The 18,168-nt window shown below is 42.0% G+C and overlaps 1 protein-coding gene across 2 annotated transcripts in view; it reads right to left on the minus strand.

Moving 5' to 3' along the window:
• Positions 1-1,543: 1,543 nt before the first annotated feature.
• Positions 1,544-18,168, minus strand: part of RCBTB2 (regulator of chromosome condensation (RCC1) and BTB (POZ) domain containing protein 2) — a 33,391-nt gene continuing 16,766 nt past the window's right edge. For both annotated transcript variants that reach the window (XM_008576689.1, XM_008576688.1), the window contains 5 exons: positions 14,452-14,642; positions 13,812-13,938; positions 12,188-12,327; positions 9,090-9,220; positions 1,544-2,797 (listed from right to left, as the gene is read on the minus strand). In XM_008576689.1, the coding sequence (XP_008574911.1) occupies positions 2,657-2,797; positions 9,090-9,220; positions 12,188-12,327; positions 13,812-13,938; positions 14,452-14,642 (730 nt within the window). In that variant the 3' untranslated portion in view covers positions 1,544-2,656. The remainder of the gene's footprint in view (positions 2,798-9,089; positions 9,221-12,187; positions 12,328-13,811; positions 13,939-14,451; positions 14,643-18,168) is intronic.

The raw sequence follows: 18,168 nt of genomic DNA on the forward strand, positions 1-18,168 counted from the left end.
GGCTAAAGACCTGAACAGACACTTCACCAATGAATATATACAGATGGCAAATAAGCATATGAAAAGATGCCATACAGCATATGCCATAAGAGAAATGCAAATCAAAACGATGAGATACCACTACGCACTTCTTAGAATGGCCAAAATCTGGAACACTGACAACAACAAATGCTGACGAGGACATGGAGCAACAGAGACTTTCATTCATTGCTGGTGAGAATGCAAAATGGTGCAGCCACTTTGGAAGACAGTTTGGTGGTTTCTTATAAAATTAAACATATTCTTACTATATGATCCAGCAATCACTCTCCTTCATGCTTACTAAAGGAGTTGAAAACTGAGGTTCACACAAAAACTGTACATGGATGTTTACAGCAGCTCTATTCAGAGTTGCCAAAACTTGGAAATAACCAAGATGTCCTTCAGTAGGTGAATGGATAAACAAACTGGCACACCCAGAAACTGGAGTATTATTCAGCATTAAAAAAAATGGGCTATCATGCCATGAACAGATATGGAGGAAACTTAAATGCAGATTAGTAAGTGAAAGAGGCCAATCTGAAAAGGCTACATACTCTATGATTCCAACTATATTCTGGAAAAGGTAAAATTATGGAGACAGTAAAAAAGATTAATGATTACCAGAGGTTGAGGGGAAGGAGAGCAGGATGAACAAGTGGAGCACAGAGGATTTTTAGGGCAATGAAACTACTCTATGATACTACAGTGGCAGATCCATGCCATTATTCATCTGTCCTAATCCACAGAATGTACACCACCAAGAGTGAACCATAATGTAAAGTATGGACTCTGGGTGCTGATGTGTCAACATAGGTTCATCAGTTGTAAAAACAAAAGTCCCACTCTGGTGGGAACTGTTGATAATGGGGGAGACTATGCATGAATGGGCGTGGAGGATATATGGGAAATCACTGTATCTTCCTCTAACTTTTGCTGTGAACCTAAAACTGCTTAAAAAAATAGTCTTAAAAAGTGACCTCACCAATAAAGAGCAGTCAAAGGCAATAATATGAACAGTACATTGTTTATAAACCATTTATGTTTTAGTGTGGGCTTTGCTATGAGACCTTATCTGAGTAACTGCTTTAAAAAACAAGCGTAACTAAGGTATATATACACAATGGAATACTACTCAGCTGTTAAAAAAATGATGTGCTATCATTTGCAGCAGCATGGATGGAACTGGAAACCATCATGTTAAGAGAAGTAAGTCAGTCACAAAAAGACAAATACTGCATGATATCACACATGTGGAATCTAAAAAAAAAAATTCCCTTAGAAGTAGAGAGTAGAATAATGGTTACCAGAGATTGGGAGGTGGGGAGGAGGGAAGAGGTGGACTAACGAATATCCTAAGTGAATCATTGTGCAGCATATCCAAGTACTGAAACAACATACAAATAGATGTTAAAATTAAAAAATAGAAAGTGTATAATATATCAAGTGGACTTATGTACATGTTAGAGCCATGAGGTTGATATAATTCTGCTGATGCTTAGGGATTAAAAACCCAACTCATCTGTTATCTGCAAACAAACACTTTATTATCAAATAGTTCAGCATCAGAACAAGATTTCTAATCCCAAAGGGTTTTTTTTTTATATAATATATTGTGAGGTACATATTAGAAGAATCTGATGCTACTGTCCATTCCACTTTCCTTTTTTGCAATTAGGTAATTTGTTTTGATCTAAAAAGTATAAATTTATCTCATTGTTGTTTATGCTGTCCATGAAATGTATTAGTTCCTTTTCAGCTTGCACTTTATAATTATACTAGTGCCAGGTTATGAGACCTGTTTTACAGTGACATAAAAGTCAGTTACAAGAAAAACACAAAATATTTTTACTTACGTAGGCAAATCCCTCTTAACACAAAGTAAAGCAAAGGACCTTATGCAGTGATGTAAGGCAGATGAGCCCTGATATTTCATTCATTCAAAGATAATCCTTCATATTCAGTAATCTCATATGAGAAATTAACAACTCAAAGTAAACAGAAAATTAAAGTTAGCCCTTGGACCTCTGACCACTGCCAAGGCCTTTTGTGAATTCAAATTAATGCTCTAAATTAGTCACTATTTCTCAGAATGATGTACCAGAAGAATAGGAACCTCAATCATTAAAGGCTGTTTTAAATTTATTTTGTGAAGTTATTCCTTCATCCAGTGTTATACAAATAAAGCTGTTCTCAGGGCATATTTAAGATTTATGTTAAGTTAATTGAGTGCCTACTATATGCAAGGCACTGTGCTGGATGCTGAAAATGTGGTAGGGATAGCATTCCTTGCAAGCTATCTATGTAGTATCAGCTAGCTGAATAATGGAACATTTGGCCAGAATAGCATATATTGAGGCCAGGTATCCAATTTAAGTGGCTCAGAAGAGGAAATGGTAAATATAAGAAGATGTATTAAAATTTTTTCCTTGAATTTAGTCACATATGATCAAAGCATTCACTGCTTTCTGTATAAACTTTGGATTGGGCAAATACAGAAGACTGACCACCATCCTTCTTTGGACAGCATTCAGGCAAATGGAGTTCATCATAAACACTATAAAAGAGAAGTTATTCATCTCTGGCTTTCGCAGAGGAAATGGGAAGGCTCAAAAACTTTCCTTTCCTTCAAGGGGCATCAATTTTTAAAGGCTCCAACTCTGCTTGCTTTGCTGATAAAGTTCTTCAGGAGATCATGGTCCATTTCTGCAAAGCCTGAAGTTTGTGTTACTACAGTCAGGTGATTTATGCAAAACCTGAAGCAGAATTCTTCTAAATCCTAGGAACAACAACAAAAATGGTTTAATAAGTTTGTTTTCCAATAGCAATGCAACATAACATGAAAATTCCTAAAACAAGTAGGCAAAGAAAAAGGATTTGATAGCCAATAGGAGGAAATGTTGGTATGGCAATACCTAAAGAAGAGTTATAAAAACTATATTAGTAAATAAGAATTCATGCTTGTAAAAATGTAAATAAGGGGCCGGCCCAGTGGCGCACTGGATAGTGCGCCGCTTGGGAAGCGCGGCGGTGCTCCCGCCAGAGGGTTTGGATCCCACATACAGACCGGTTCCCGCTCACTGGCTGAGCGAGGCGCGGGAGCAACACCGAGGGTTGCAATCCTGTTGCCGGTCCCCGGTCCGGTACGGGGGCAACACTGAGGGTTGCGATCCGTTGCCAGACACGGAAAAAGACAAAAGACAAAAAAAAAAAAAAACAAAAACGTAAATAACACAGACTAAAAGTGTTCGAGTTCCCTCATACCAACCAATGTAAAGAATCTGACTTTTTCTTCCAAGAAATAGGCACCTAAGTATACAAATTCTTTGCTATCTTTTTCTAGTGACGGTACTTGTATTGTTCATTCTACTGTCAATATTTGTTAAAGCCTTACACTCCTCTTTTATATTCCACTGGGTGCTTTAAATATTTCTACCTGTAAAGAGTTTATAGAAAAAAAGAGTAAGCCAAAAAAAAATAGTAATACTGGGGACACTGCTTCTCTTAAGTCATTAATGGGCCACTGCTTTTTTCCTTTGTGAGAAGACAAAGGATGGGATGGATGGATTTCATCACGCTACACATGCCTTCAATAATCTTAACGGGGAAAATGCTTTGAAGAACTCATGACTTTCAAGGGTCTCTAGTAAGAGAAACTCTATAGATTGGTGTTTTCTGGCCTATTGCAATGCACTCTGGGCCAAAGAATAATCCTGTAGTAAGTCTCTTGATCAGAGCTGCAAACTTGAGAATCAGAATGAAGGTGGCCAGATGCTTTCTTGGCTCCAGAGTAAAGTGAGGCCAGCCTGCTGACACCTCTGATATGCCTCAGATTCTGGGCTATGCTGCCATCTGACCCTGCACAAGTTTCTGCCAAGTGGTGCTGGATTGTTACAGCTTCCTCTCTATGTCACTGAAGCTCATTTATAAAAAATAAAGCCCAAAATAATTTCCAAGCAATTATATATGCACATGCACACTATACACTTGTTTTTCTTTAGACACATAAGATATAGCAAATGCTGAAAATAAAAATATAGGCTGAAAAATTAGCAGTACTGATAGCCGTGCAAATGTACACACAAACCTACACTAATTTCCTTTTTAAAAAGAAACACACTACATAAGGAAAACATATTTATTTAATTTTTTTTTTTCTGACCGGTAAGGGGATTGCAACCCTCAGCATGGTGTTGTCCCCACCACGCTCAGCCAGCTCACCAGCCATCGCTATATAGGATCTGAACCCGCAGCCTCGGCGCTACCAGCACCACACCCTCCTGAGTGAGCCATGGGGCCGGCCCTTTATTTGATTTCTGAACAAAGCCAAGCAGGCTGCTAGGGTCACACCGGCAGTATGACATATCTCAGACTCAGATAAGTCCTCAATGATAAAATGGGGAAAATTCACACCCACTCGGTATCATAGCATGTTAATAGACATAAAAGTGTTAAAATAACTCACTTAAATTTTTAGAGATGACATTCATACCTATACCACACACATTAAAGCATGTCTGGAGAGAGGTGGTTAGGCAGTTTGAAGTCTCATAGATCTGGAAAGTATCAGTAAAGTTGCTAATTAATGGGAGAACCAAAGGACCCTAAGAAGTTATCACTTGGAGCTATCCTCCTTCACTTTCAAGAATGGCAACTTCCTATAATCATTAAATAAGGGCAGGACTTGGAAAGAGTTCCTATGACTCTTAAGAATTCAGTTAAGTTGGCATAGGGTGCTGGTATTGGTAATAAGGGAATTCTGTCCATGTAAAACAAGTGCTCATTATTTTTCAGTAAAAGAATTGTACTCTACATTAAATGCTATTACTTTATATGGCTTCATTTTAAAAATAGGGCCCTTAGTTATGTCCTGAAATCCAACCACATTTCCCTCATTCTTTCATTCTCCTGCACAACTCTCATACTTTCTCCCCTTAAGCCCCAATATCCCCTCGCTCCTCCTCTTTCTAAGCTAATATGACTCCCTAATTCACTGAGAAAAGAGAAGAGAACCTCCACAAGCTCTTTCCACATATCTCCTCACCTGCCTGCACGTCTGCCTGACTCTGGATGAACGGTCATGATCCTATGTGAGGCAGGCCCCTCACTTTTTCACTAGATCTCATTGCTCTACCTACACAGGGACCACACTCTAGCAACTGTCCCCTGCACCATCAACTTGTCCACCTTTACTGGATCATTTGCATCACTATACAAACATGCTTCAATTTCTTTCATCCTAAAAAGGTAAAAAATAGGTTTTACCTTGAATGCCCCTCCTCTTTATATATTTATATCATCTTTATATCTTTATTGTAAAATTATTGGGGAAGGTTGCCTCTATTCCCCATTTCCAATTCCTCTGCTTCCATTCTCCAAGCAGACTTTACCCCTCACAGTGTCGAAACTCCTAGCCGAGGTCATCCACGCCGTTCTCATTGCCAAGTTCACCCGTCAGTTCTCAGCTCTCACCTTGACTCACCAGCAGTATCTGCCATGGCTGATCCATGTTCTCTCCCAGCTTCCAGGACACAGTTTCATGGTTTTTCTCTTACATCCCTGCTCACTCCTGTTTAGTCTCCTTTGCTGGTGTCTCCTTACCTCCTTGGCCTTTACACCTGGAGTGCCTAGGGCTTCATCCTCAAACCTGTGTCTCATGTCACAGGCTTACAGCTTTAAATACATTTCTCTCTGAACTCCGGATCTGTTTATCCAACTTGCTTATTAGACACTTTCATGTGGATGTTTAATAGACATAACATACTTAACATATTCAAATTCCCGATATTTCCCCCCAAATGCTGTTCCTTCCAGTCTTCCTTATCTCAATAAATGACAATTTAACCCTTTCAATTGCTCAGGCCAAAAACCTTGGAATCATCCTTAAGTTTTCTTTTTTTCCTTACCCTATATCTCATCCATTAGCAAATCTTGTTGCCTCTACCTTCAAAAATAAAATCCCTTTTCACCATCCCCACAGCTAATAACTTGGACCAATCTGCCACCATCACTTACCAGACTATACAGCCTACTGACTAACCACCCTCCTTGCTCCACACACTTTTCTCAGCACAGCAGCTAGAATGATTATTTTCATGTAGGTCAGATCACACCTGCTCTTCTCCAAACCCTCCAAAGGCTGACTCAGGCTAGAATTCAGATTCCCGAAACCTGGTTGCTGGGTCTGCAGGCCCTCCCTGCCTCCCCACACGCCACTCTCCACTGCACCGTCCCCTGCCTTCATCCACCACCTTCATTCTATCTCTGCTCCATGCATACCGATCTTGCTGGTCCTCGAGCTCCCCACCCACATCCCTCAAGCCTTTGCTCTAGTCACCTTCTCAGTGACACCCTCCTTCCCTGACCACTCTCTTTAAAATTCCAACTTCAATCTCAGCCTGGCACTCCCTCTCTCTTGCCTAGCTTACTTTGTTCCATATCACTTAACATCTGACATACTATATATTGTATTCATTTATTTACTTATTATCCATCTCCCTTCACCAGAAAGTTCCACAAGGACATAGACTTTGGTCCGTTTTGTTCACTTGCTGTACTTTTAACTCCTAAAACTGCCAGGCATATAGTAGATACTCAGTGAATATTTACTGAATCAATGAATGAACATTGCTGATTTTAAAACAGAACTGTAGTTAAATGTGTGGTTTTGAAATGTGTCCAATCTTGGATTGCATTCCAGCTTTGCAATTTACTAGCTTGCTAAAATTACTTAATCTCTCTGAGCTTCAGTTTTCTCATTTGTAAATTGAGACTAATAATAATGTCTGTATCTTATAAGGTTGTTTTAAGGAATAAATGAGACATAAACTGTGCTTAGAATAATCCCTGGTTCATATTAATTATGTACTAAATGGCAGTCTAGCATGAGGGATAAAAATTTGCTGAAAGAGCCTGTTTCTTGCTTGATTATTAGGGTCAAATCAAATATGCTGTTCTTTATTTATAAAAACTTTTATATTAAGTATACATACAGTCTATTTTACTTGTAGTCTATGATACTAATTTAGGGTATAACAATTAGCTGGACAGGCTGTAGGAAAATAGTGTCTCTATAGGCAAAGTTGAACACTCATTAAACAAGTACTGAATGAGAACCTACTAAGTGTCAGACACTATCCCAGGCACTGGGGATATGGCTGTGAGCAAAACAGAGTCTCTGCCATCCCTCAAGGAGCTCACTTTCTAGAAAACAGGGGACTGGAAGGTAGCCACGCAGATAATTCACATAAATGGGGAATATGAAAAAGTCTTAGAAACGAAGCCAGCTTCAGAGGGGAACACTGTGTGCCACCATCTTGACATCTAAGATAGCACTCTGGAGTCCAGGGTTATCACCATGACTTTAAAGAACAAACTCTAGGAAAACACAAAGGTTTTGTTTAGCCAAGAAACATTTTTCATGTTATAAGTCCCCAATATATTATTACCTGGATATAAGACAAAGATTCACTGTACTTTTAAATGTCAGTGTTCAAGGTAGGTAAGATTTTGTTTTGTTTTGTTTTGTTTTCCTTTTTTTGTCTTTTTTCGTGACCGGCAACGGACTGCAACCCTCAGTGTCGCGCCCGTACCGGACCGGGACCGGCAACGGGATCGCAACCCTCGGTGCTGCGCCCGCCCCTCGCTCAGCCAGTGAGCGGGAACCGGTCTGTATGTGGGATCCGAACCCTCGGCGGGAACACCGCCGCGCTCCCAAGTGGCGCACTGTAGCAGTGCGCCACCGGGCCGGCCCAAGATTTTGTTTTTTTAATGTTAAGTGAAAAAAAATCTAGACTTCAAGTACTGAGAGATATGTACATAATGTTACCTAGAAGGAACATCAGAAGTTTCTGTGTGAAAGTGGTAATGTTCTCTGGCTGATGAATCATCGCCTTCCTCCCACTTCTTATATTTTCCAAATTTTCTTTAATAAGCATATTGTTATTTACATAGCAGAAATAAAGTTATAACCTTTTTTCCACTAAAAGGTCTCTGGTTTTTTTTTTTTTACCAAAGAAGAGGATATCCTTATACCGAAAGGAAACTGAAGAAGTTATGGACTGTTTCCTAAAGATTTAGCTCTAAGATGGGTTTTCTTCACTTTCTTTATTGTCATAACAATACATGGTCACTGTAGAAAGTTCAGAAAAAAGAAGCAAAGAGAAGGAAATAAAAATCATCCATAATCCCACCATAATTTTCGGTCTTTTTTTCTATGTAGAAAATGAATTTTGGTCTTTTTTAATTCAGCTATTTTTACTTATTTAAAAAATAAAAAAATAGGATCATAGTTTTCACTTAATGATATACCTTGAATATCTGCATAATTTCATAGTATTAACATTTTGTAAAAAAACCTCTACTATTCACAGGCTTTTTCTAATTTTTCAACATTATAAACTGCTGCAGTAAACATTTTTCAAGGTAAATCTTTGTCCAAATTCATGATTACTTCCAAAAGATAAATTCCTATAAGTGAATTCCTTAGTTAAAGAATTACAACTTTAAGGCTTTTAATCTATATTATACCACATTGCCCCCAAAACAATTGTACCAACTTGCACTTGGATCAGCAGTTTAGGAGAACACCCATTATTCTGAGCCTATAGCATTTCTAAAAATATTCTCCAATTTGGCAGGTGAAAAATTACACCTTGTTTTCATTTATATTTTCCACTTAAATTTTTCATTTGTTCTTCAGTTCATTTTTTTCAAACTCATATTTTCTTTTTGTTTTTTACTATGATAAACTTGCTTCATTACATGTTGCAAATATTTTTCCCAGTATATCATTTACTTTCTCATTTTCTCTGTGGTATTTTTTGGTGCATGAAGTTTTTATCTTTTGAAATCAGATCTATCAATCCTTTCCTTTTGTGGTTTCTGCCTTTGATGTCCATCCTAATATTACATGAATATTCACTTATTGTTTTCCTAGTACTTTTGTTACTTTATTTTATTTACATTAAATCTTTAACCTACCTAGAGTTTATTTTACTTTAAAATATGAAGCATCCCTCTCACTTGCTTTTTTCCAGAAGGTCAGGTAGATGGGTGAACACCTTTCTTACCTGAGCGTCATACTTCACAGCAGCTGAGAGCAGGGCAATGGCGTTCTCTTCACAGATTCCTTGCTTGATAGTTTGTTGGCAGAGCTTTTTCAATCGATTTTCTCTATAAAATGTAGCCAAATCTAGCAATCCTGGTGGAAAGAGGTGTTTGTCAGGGGGAGTGATATCAAGCATCCTGATTTAAACTCGCTCAACCATTCAGAGATAACTTGGACATTCTTCTGAATGTCATCTGCAGTGTAGCTCCGTGCAAATAGAGCCTTACAGTGACGTACACTTTTGAGCGTATGGCTCTGCCTAAGAAGGTAGCCAAACTGAGCAAATATAATACACAGATAATTAGCTTTTGAAAAACAGGGGCAAAATGAAAGTGGCATTAGTATTTTTTCCTAGGAAAAAAAAGGTACGCACTCCTCTAATTACCCCTCCCCTGCCTTATCATATCTCCTTCTGGGTCATTCCCCTCAGCGTACACACATGCATGCAGTCATAGTGCCCATCTTTAAAAAAACAAAAAGAAAAACCTGCCATGGATACATGTCTGCCTCCTGCTTCCCTATCTTATTTCATGGCAGCAAAACTCCTAGAATGAGTTGTCTGTATCTGCTGACTCCCTTTTCTTGCCTCCCATTCTCACCTCCAGCCATTCCAGCAGAACCTCACCCCCACCACTCCCTGAACTCACTCTTGAGGCTGTCATGAGTGGCTTGCTCAGTGCCAAATCCAAGTCTCTGGTTTCCTCTTCCTCAACAGTTACACGGAATCTGCTGTGGTGGGTGATGCTCTCCTTCTAGGAACACTTTGTTACTTGCTTGTGTTTTTCTTCTCCTTAATTAGTTACTCCTCAGTTCTACTGGCTGGACCATTTGCTTGACTTCCAAATGTCTGAGTGCCCCACGGTTCAATTCTCAGACCCTTCTTTCACTTATTTCCGTAAGTAAGCTCCAGCCCCAGGGTTTTAAATACCATCTCTATCTGCTCATGAGTCCTGTTATAGTCCCTGTCATCTACTTTCAAATACTTCAGTGTAGAATGAGTGGTAGACATATGTAAGTTAATTTTAATCTACCCTGAGAGACAATATGAAGTACTCTAATCAGGAATGGCCAATTAGCCTTGGAGTAATCTTACCTGTTTTCTGATGTCGCTATCTGAATCTTCATTGGAGGACTTGTTTGTTAGTATAAAGAATGTCAGAACCAGTTTGCCATTGGTGAAATAAGTGGTGTTCGGGATATGTGGCTTGGCTGGAAATACTGTGAGGCCTTCTGCCCCTGCATGAATGGGGTTCCAGCACCGTGAGCACAGCATCCTACACCCCTGGCAGCGGCACATGTACTAGGTCTACATTTAGTCCCAGGTGGCCACCTGACGATCACAAGGTTAGCTGAATCCTGCTGCTAGAATATTGTCATGTCACATCCACTTCAGGCTAACCTTCCACGCCTGAAGGACAGAGAGCTGAATTTCATCAGTCTTACCATACTAATTGTTTTTGTGTCTGTCTGCTATTAAGCTTTATAAATGTGGTAGAATTGGTTAGAAACTTGCTTTCATTATAACATAACAAATATTGTCAAAGTTATGGAAGAAAGGCCTATGGCCTACTGAAGGATACTGAAATCTGAAATCTTGAGAGTTGTAAATGGCTTAATTGTTTTTGGTCAGTTCTCAACCACCTCCAAATTCATATCAACAACCCCAAAGGCTCCCCAAGCTTCAGACTCAGATATACAAGCACCACTGCACTGAGAGGTCCCTGCCACACTGGTTCTGCACCTCCTCCAGGCACACTCTCACCACAGGGTGCCCACTTCTAGACCACACTGTGGGGACCTAGGAACCTGATGTTCCCCGCCTAATTGGCCCTGAAGCCGGGTGTTTGGGTACTTCCTTCCTCTGGCAGACCACACCAGCAAGAGGTGGCCCGGATTGGGACAGCGTGGAGTTTGGACATGCAGGCTGTTGTGCCCACACACCCCTCGTGATGCAGGATGTGGCCACAAACTGGAGGCCAGGGGTTGGTCCTTCCTGTGCCACTGCATTCTAGTACAGAACTCCAAGAAGTCCCACAACTCTAAATTCCAACTAACACTCAAACCTGGCCGTTCAGTTCTTAATGAAGGAATAGTTTTAAAGGTAGGAAGATTGAATATATTTTATCTGAAGCTTGTTAGATCAAAGTAAAACTTTAACTTTTTAGACATATAGTATGTGGGCCTCCAACTGGGCTCTTTCCCAGGGCCCTGCAAGTGTAAGGAGTCGGTCTATCAAAAATCCTGCCCCTCAGATGTCTAATAAGCAGTTCAAACTCCTTTGACTTTTCAAAGTCAAAAGAAAAATCTACTGCTCTCCCTCTTCCCCTCTTACTGAATGGCACTTCCATTAACCAGCTACTCAGGCCAAACACCTCAGCGCAGCCATCCTTCTCTCTCCCTCACACCTCATGTTCCGTCTGTCCACAAATCCCATCAGCTCCATCTTTAAAACACATCCAGGATCTGATCTCTTTTCAACACTTCGCTGCCTCACCACTCTAACCCAGGATAAAGCATCGTGTCACACCTGAACCACCTTTTAAAACTAGTCACATCAGTCCTGGGGCAGAAGCTGCCAGCTGCCTCTCCCCCCATGGATCCTCCCCTCCCCCCCAGCACACCCCCTGCCAAATCCTTCTTACTTTCTGCCAAAACCATAGGAGTTTTAGCTTAGCCATGGCCATGTGGAAATGCCCACTTTCCCCAGCCTCCTATGCAGGTGGGTGCAGCCTTGATCAACTCTGGTCCATGGTTTGAAATAAGTGGAACTTCCAGGATCCCTCCTCAGGAGACACTGGGATTTGTCCTGTGCCCCTTTGTCTCTGGCCCTTCCTCCATGCTGCTGACTGCAGTGCTCCACAGTGGTGACGGTTTGGTATTTCTTATCTATCCAGTCAACCTTTGTATGAAGTAGTAACAGGGGAAAAGAGTTTGGGTTCACACACACAAAAAGAACAACTTCTGTGATTACCCTCAGAGTGACTTTCTTTTAGGCTCTACAGAACCACCTCATCCCTCACTGAACATTTTGGAAATTTCTTGGTAGTCTCTGGCAATTACCTACTGCCTCCTCAGGAGAAAGGCTGATGCTGTCTGTGTACAGGTATTCGAGGAAGGCTCGGTAAACTGGGTATGAAAATTCACTCATTTCTACAATATCATCCTCATTGTCTTCCAGTGAAGAACGAAAATGCTCGCACCTGAAGAAAGAAAAAAGCAGGTCAAGTCCCAGCTGCTGGGCCAGCTCCTCGGCTCCCTGAGGAGCACAGCCTTCTCTGGAAGCTGCACACCTCACATCCTTGACTTGGCTCCAAAGCACCTTGCTTCCTTTTCTGGCCTGAAGTTTTCAAGCAAGCCTCCATCCCACAGGGCTGTAGATGCTAACCTGCTGCTACCGCGGGGGGCCCGGGCAGCTGCCTCGATGGCCACGCTGGTGAACACAGTGCCAGGCTCCCTGGGATCTGTCTCACACCACATCCACATATCAGCACTTAGAGAATCAGTTGGCTCTATTTTTATATATCTGAGGGATTTTATTTCTTCACCTGTGTTATGGGTTGAATTACATCCCCTAAAATTCTTATGTTGAAGTCTTAACACCAGTACCTCAGAATGTGACCTTAAAAACCCAAAGACCCTTTGGAAATAGGGTCTTTACAAAGGTAATCAGGTTAAAATGAGGTCATTAGGGTGGGTCCTAATCCAATATGACTGGTGTCCTTACAAAAAGGGGAAATTTGGATATGGACATGCACACAGGGAGAATGCCATGTGATGCCTGAAGTGAGTTAGGCTGCCACACGCCAAGGAGTGCCAGAGACTGTCTGCAGGCCACCAGAAGCTAGGACTGAGGCATGGATTGGATTCTCCCTCACAACCCTTGGAAGGCACCCATCTGGCTGACATTTGATCTTGGACTTCTAGCCTCCTCCAGAAGAACTGTGAGACAAATTTCTGCTGTTTCAGCCCCCCGGTTTGTAGCACTTTGTTTCAGCAAACTGCTCCACTGCCCTTCCTTCATGAAGTTTTGAGTGCTATAGTAAGAGCAAACCAGTGCTGCACAGCCTGACCTCACTAAAGGGGAACTTGAGACTAAAATGCCGTGATGAGTTTGTGATTCTTGGAAGTAGAATTTAAATATAAGTTGCACAACAACATAATGAATTTCAAAATCGTTATGCTGAGAGAAAGAAGCCAGGCACAAAAGAATGCATTTTGTATCATTCCATTTATATAAACTTCTAGAAAATGCTAACTAATCTTTGGTGACAGAAAGATCAGAGGTTTGCCCAGGGCTAAGGCATGAGGGATCTTTGAGGGGTGATGAGCCCAGCTCTTCATAATCACTGGATTATATTAAGGGAAGTTAACTTATGTCGAAGCAGAACACACTCACCAAGTGTTAGCTGGCTGCTCTCTAGAGCCAAGGTGGACAGACCATTTCCAAGCCCTGTAAAGGAAGGCCTACAGGACTGATCCCCTGGTAATAATACCCATGACCTGTACTATTTCTTATTGCATGTATGGTGTGTTTTTCCTGGCTATGTTGTTCTCTAGAAGGGGCAAAAACGGCCATACATTTTTTCATCATTACTGTAGTGCCTAATATAGTTCCTTAGGCACTTAGAATATAATTGTTGAATGAATGGATTTACTTCAATTCTCAAAATAAATGATTCCTTACCTAATTTTGAGAAGGACTTTATGTGCATAAATGTACTTTCCATCAACCAAAAACTTCAGGTCTGCGGTGTCTGGGTTGTCAAATTCCCTCTTCAGTGACTCGGCCACTGTGAGGTGGTCATCGGGTTCTAAGAGAATAACACAAATGCTTCTAGAGTTGGCTACAGACATGTTGAAAATGCAGGCCAGGCTATAGCGCTGCTCTATGACACTCACGAAAATACCAATCCCCCAAAATAACTGGCCAACTGAGCAACGCTACTCTCCCTAAACACGAATTTGCATCTCTGCAGTCATTAAGGATAAGAACCTCTCATCTGCTTGTAATTCTGGCAAGACAACAACTAAAAAGTCCCAAACTACCTCACTAAATGAAAATTTCAAATGTTTGAGTAATTTTACTAGCAAATATAGTTTCCCAGTAAATTAAAAAGCAGTCAAATAAAATTACTTTTAATTTAGCAGGGGATTTTTTTGGATACTTCCAAGAAAATTAATCAAATTAGTTCCCTCTCACAGGAGCCCATTAGAGGGAAATAAATTATAAGATACTGCATCTAACAAAGTCCTTACTATCATCCAAATGAAAACACTGACTTCTCTTCCTAGTTTTCCAGCCATCCCCCAAATGGACAGCTCACCCACAGAGAGGAGGCGCCACGTGACGGCGGGGGTGGCAAAGCAGGCGAACACGTCGTCTGTGCAGGAGAAGTGGGTGAGGTGAGGCAGGATCACCGACTGGCCCCGGCACTGGCCCCACATGTACACGTTTCCACCCTGGGTCTTGGCGGCAGACGTGTGGGCAGAGTGACAGGCTGCGATCTCTACAATTCTGAATTCACAAACACACACCACATGAACACAGTAAATGGCGGAAGAAACAAGTTGATTCTCCTTCCCCTAGGTTTAACTGATTTGGGGCATCATAAACTTAATAATTTACAGAAGGGGCAGGCCTGAGAAGAGGAACAAAACAAAAAACAAAAAAAACAAAACAAGACTTATTACACCTCGTCTCCTAAATTTTCAGGCACCAAACGGTTATGTACATTTAAGCCACACTTCAATGGCACTTATAACTCATCTTTGTTACCACTTCTAGCCAGTAGGCCTATAAAAATATGCAATATCTTGTTTTGATATTCAAGTGTAATCCAAGAAAACAGAGATACAAAAAAGTGATTTACCTTTTTTTTCTTAAAATATTACTTACTGAAAAAGATAATAAAGATTTGGGGTATCTTGACCCAGGGTCAATAAATATTTTAATCAAAACTTCTATTTTAGGGTTAAATGGAGCACATTGTGGGTCATCCCAACTTATGCTGAAAAAGTACAATCAGTAATTCTATCTCACTGGACTGTATCATCTGGACCCCAAGAGAGCAGTTTTCTAGGATCACCACATGATAAACCTAGGCGGAAGCTCATGACTGATGTGGAGGTAGTCATCAGAACATTTCCTAATGGAAAATACTGTTCTGTTGATTGTGAAGTAACTATTTCTCTATAAGAATAAGCCACCATAAAAGATTCAAAGAAGATAGTAAACTCTTCCTTTTACCCCAGGTGAGGTCCCCCAGCTTGACCTTGCCACAGCAGGCACTGGTACAGCACCCGCCGAGACTTAGGCTCAGGACTTCAGAGTCATCTTTGACTTCTTCTCCCTCCTCACCTGCCACTTTTTTCACAATATCCAGTTAACAAATAACATGGATTTTTTGCAACATCTCCCATCGGCCACCACCATGGGTCAGACACACCCTGTATCTGGACACTGTCACAGGTCTCCCTTGCCTGAGACTTCTCTCCCCTGCCCCAAGTCACACAATGCTGGCAGGCTAACAATCCTCCTGAAACACCATTCTCATCAGTACTTTCAAACTTGCAGTGGCTTCCCACAAGATAAAATCCAGACACCAGACATTAAGGCCCTCCATAATTTGGCTTCCACCTCTGTCCAGCCTTCTCTGAAGTCACTTTAGTCCATATACCCTATGTTCCAACAATCACATGTATTTACTGCCGCTCAATGTCTTTATTCATGGTTAAAGTCCTTGCTCAGGAATGTTCTTTCTCTCTGCCTTACAAACGCTGCCATCTTGTAAGGCCCCGTTCGAACGGCCTGAGGTGAAGCGGTCTCCCGCTTACTCGAGCTCTTGCAGCACTTCCTGCCCACACCACTCCAGCCTGCCCTGCTCTTCTTTCAGGTGGATAACTTCCACCTAGTCAGCTAGATTACAAGTTCCTGGCAGGCCGAATCACTGGCTTATTTCTCTCTCTAAGCACACAAAACAGCACCTTACTAAATACAACCTGTAGGTCATTTTATTAACTAATTGGGGAGGACTCAAAAACACAGAGCCAATGAGGGTTGTGTAAGACCCCACTGACCAAGGGTTAGCAATTAAAGGGTGGAGAGGTTCCTCCTCTGCCTCCTCTAATTGGACGTTTCCCAGTCAAGAATGGAGGGTCGTCATCATCCAACCTGGAAACGGTTGTGCTAATCCCCGCAGAAGGCTGAGACATAATGTCTTCAGGTGCAGCCCAAGTGGCTAAACTACTGATTTATTGGAGGACAGAGCTCAGCTCTTGAAAACCACCCATGATTATCAGAGGAAAAGAGGCTGTGGTGTGACACAGCAGAGAGCCCGGGCTTTGGAGTCCCATGGTCCTAGGTTTGAGTCCCAGCTCTACCGCTAGGCTGTGTGACTGTGGGAATGTCACTCAGCCTCTGGGAGCCTCAGTTTCATCACACTGCAGGGCCAGTTTGAGAATTAAGTGATAAAATGTTAAGCACCCAGCACAATGTCCGATGTGTAGGCAGTAGCATAACAATAGAGGTTTCTTAAAATGCTGAAGAACAGGGCCGGCCCGGCGGCGCAGTGCTACAGTGCGCGCTTGGGAGCGCGGTGGCGCTCCTGCCGAGGGTTCGGATCCCACATACAGACCGGTTCCCGCTCACTGGCTGAGCGAGGTGCGGGTGCAACACCGAGGGCTGCGATCCCGTTGCCGGTCCCGGTCCGGTACAGGCGTGACACTGAGGGTTGCGATCTGTTGCCGGACACAAAAAAAGGAAAAAAAAAAAATGCTGAGGAACAGTAATAACATTAAGTGACAAAGCCTCCCTTAGGTAGAGACTAAACATTTCTAATGATCAATTCAGATTAGTAAGACCTTCACTAGAAGAGTCCTTTCCTGACGTTTGCATGGGTCCAGCCTCTAATCCACGCTGTGCAAAAGAGCCTGGCCAGATGGGGGTAAACACACTCTCCACAACAAATTTTTAAAAAATGGGAGAAGGAAGTAGAAAAAAGACATCTATTCAAAGAAAAATACATGCACTGTTAGCATCTGTGTACTGGCAAGCCTCACATGTTACAGCGAATGTGAGGGGAGCAGCACATTGGTCCTAGGCAGCTTCGTGTGGTGGGCAGGACATGGGCTCCAAGTTAGACAGTGGCTGGTAGAAGCCAAGTTGCTTAAATTGTTATAATCAATTTTATCATCTTTAAAAAAAAAAAGGTGGGGGAAGCAGGATATGGGGAAGCAATTATCTCATAGGTTTGTGATATAGAATAAATGAAATAGGAACCCAATACAGCTGGGCAAAAACGGCTTCTTTCCATGAATAAAATGTTTGACAGCTGCTACAGGAACTGTTGGGTCTGCCCTCAGGAGCTCATAATTTAGCTGAAGGCCGAAGTCACAGACCTGTGACACTGCAAACAACTCCCAAATAACCTCAAAGCGTGACACTGCCAAGAGTTCTGGTGAGTAAGGGAAAATACCTGGGGACTCCTCAGGGAGTATTTAAAGTAAAAGGAAGCCTCCTGGGCCATGCAGGCTTTGGATTTGTCAAGGAAATGGAATAAGAGCGTAGGAGGCAGAGGGAAGGGTGGAGCAAACATGCAGGCAGGGGAAAGGAGCAAGACTGGAGAGAGGTGTCCCGTTAGAAGGGCCTAGCTGGAGCCGATCGGCACTCTGGGGACAGAGGGCAATGAGGTTTGCAGGAGCAGTGGTGTCCATCTTCAAGCCAAGGCTGAAGAGCTCAGATTTGATCTGACGTGATAGGAGAATGGGAAACAGGGTCATGATGTGATGAAAACGGTGTTCTGTGAATGACTAACCTGGCAGCAGTGTGCAAAATAGACTTCAAGGGAGAGAAAGAACAATCCAGAAGACTAGCTGGGCAGGCCCATGGTGTGGCGTTATCACATCTAAGCCATGTTGCCAGAGAAGAATGGGGGTGGCCTAGATATCAATGCAGAGGAGGGAGAGGAGTCAAAAATGGCCCCAGAGTAGGAGTCTAAGGACACACCCGCCGGGCAGTGCTGCGGGGGGTTAAAGTCCTTGCT

This window comes from Galeopterus variegatus, unplaced genomic scaffold (assembly GCF_000696425.1).
Source record: "Galeopterus variegatus unplaced genomic scaffold, G_variegatus-3.0.2 Scaffold1388, whole genome shotgun sequence".
Taxonomy (NCBI): Eukaryota; Metazoa; Chordata; class Mammalia; order Dermoptera; family Cynocephalidae; genus Galeopterus; species Galeopterus variegatus.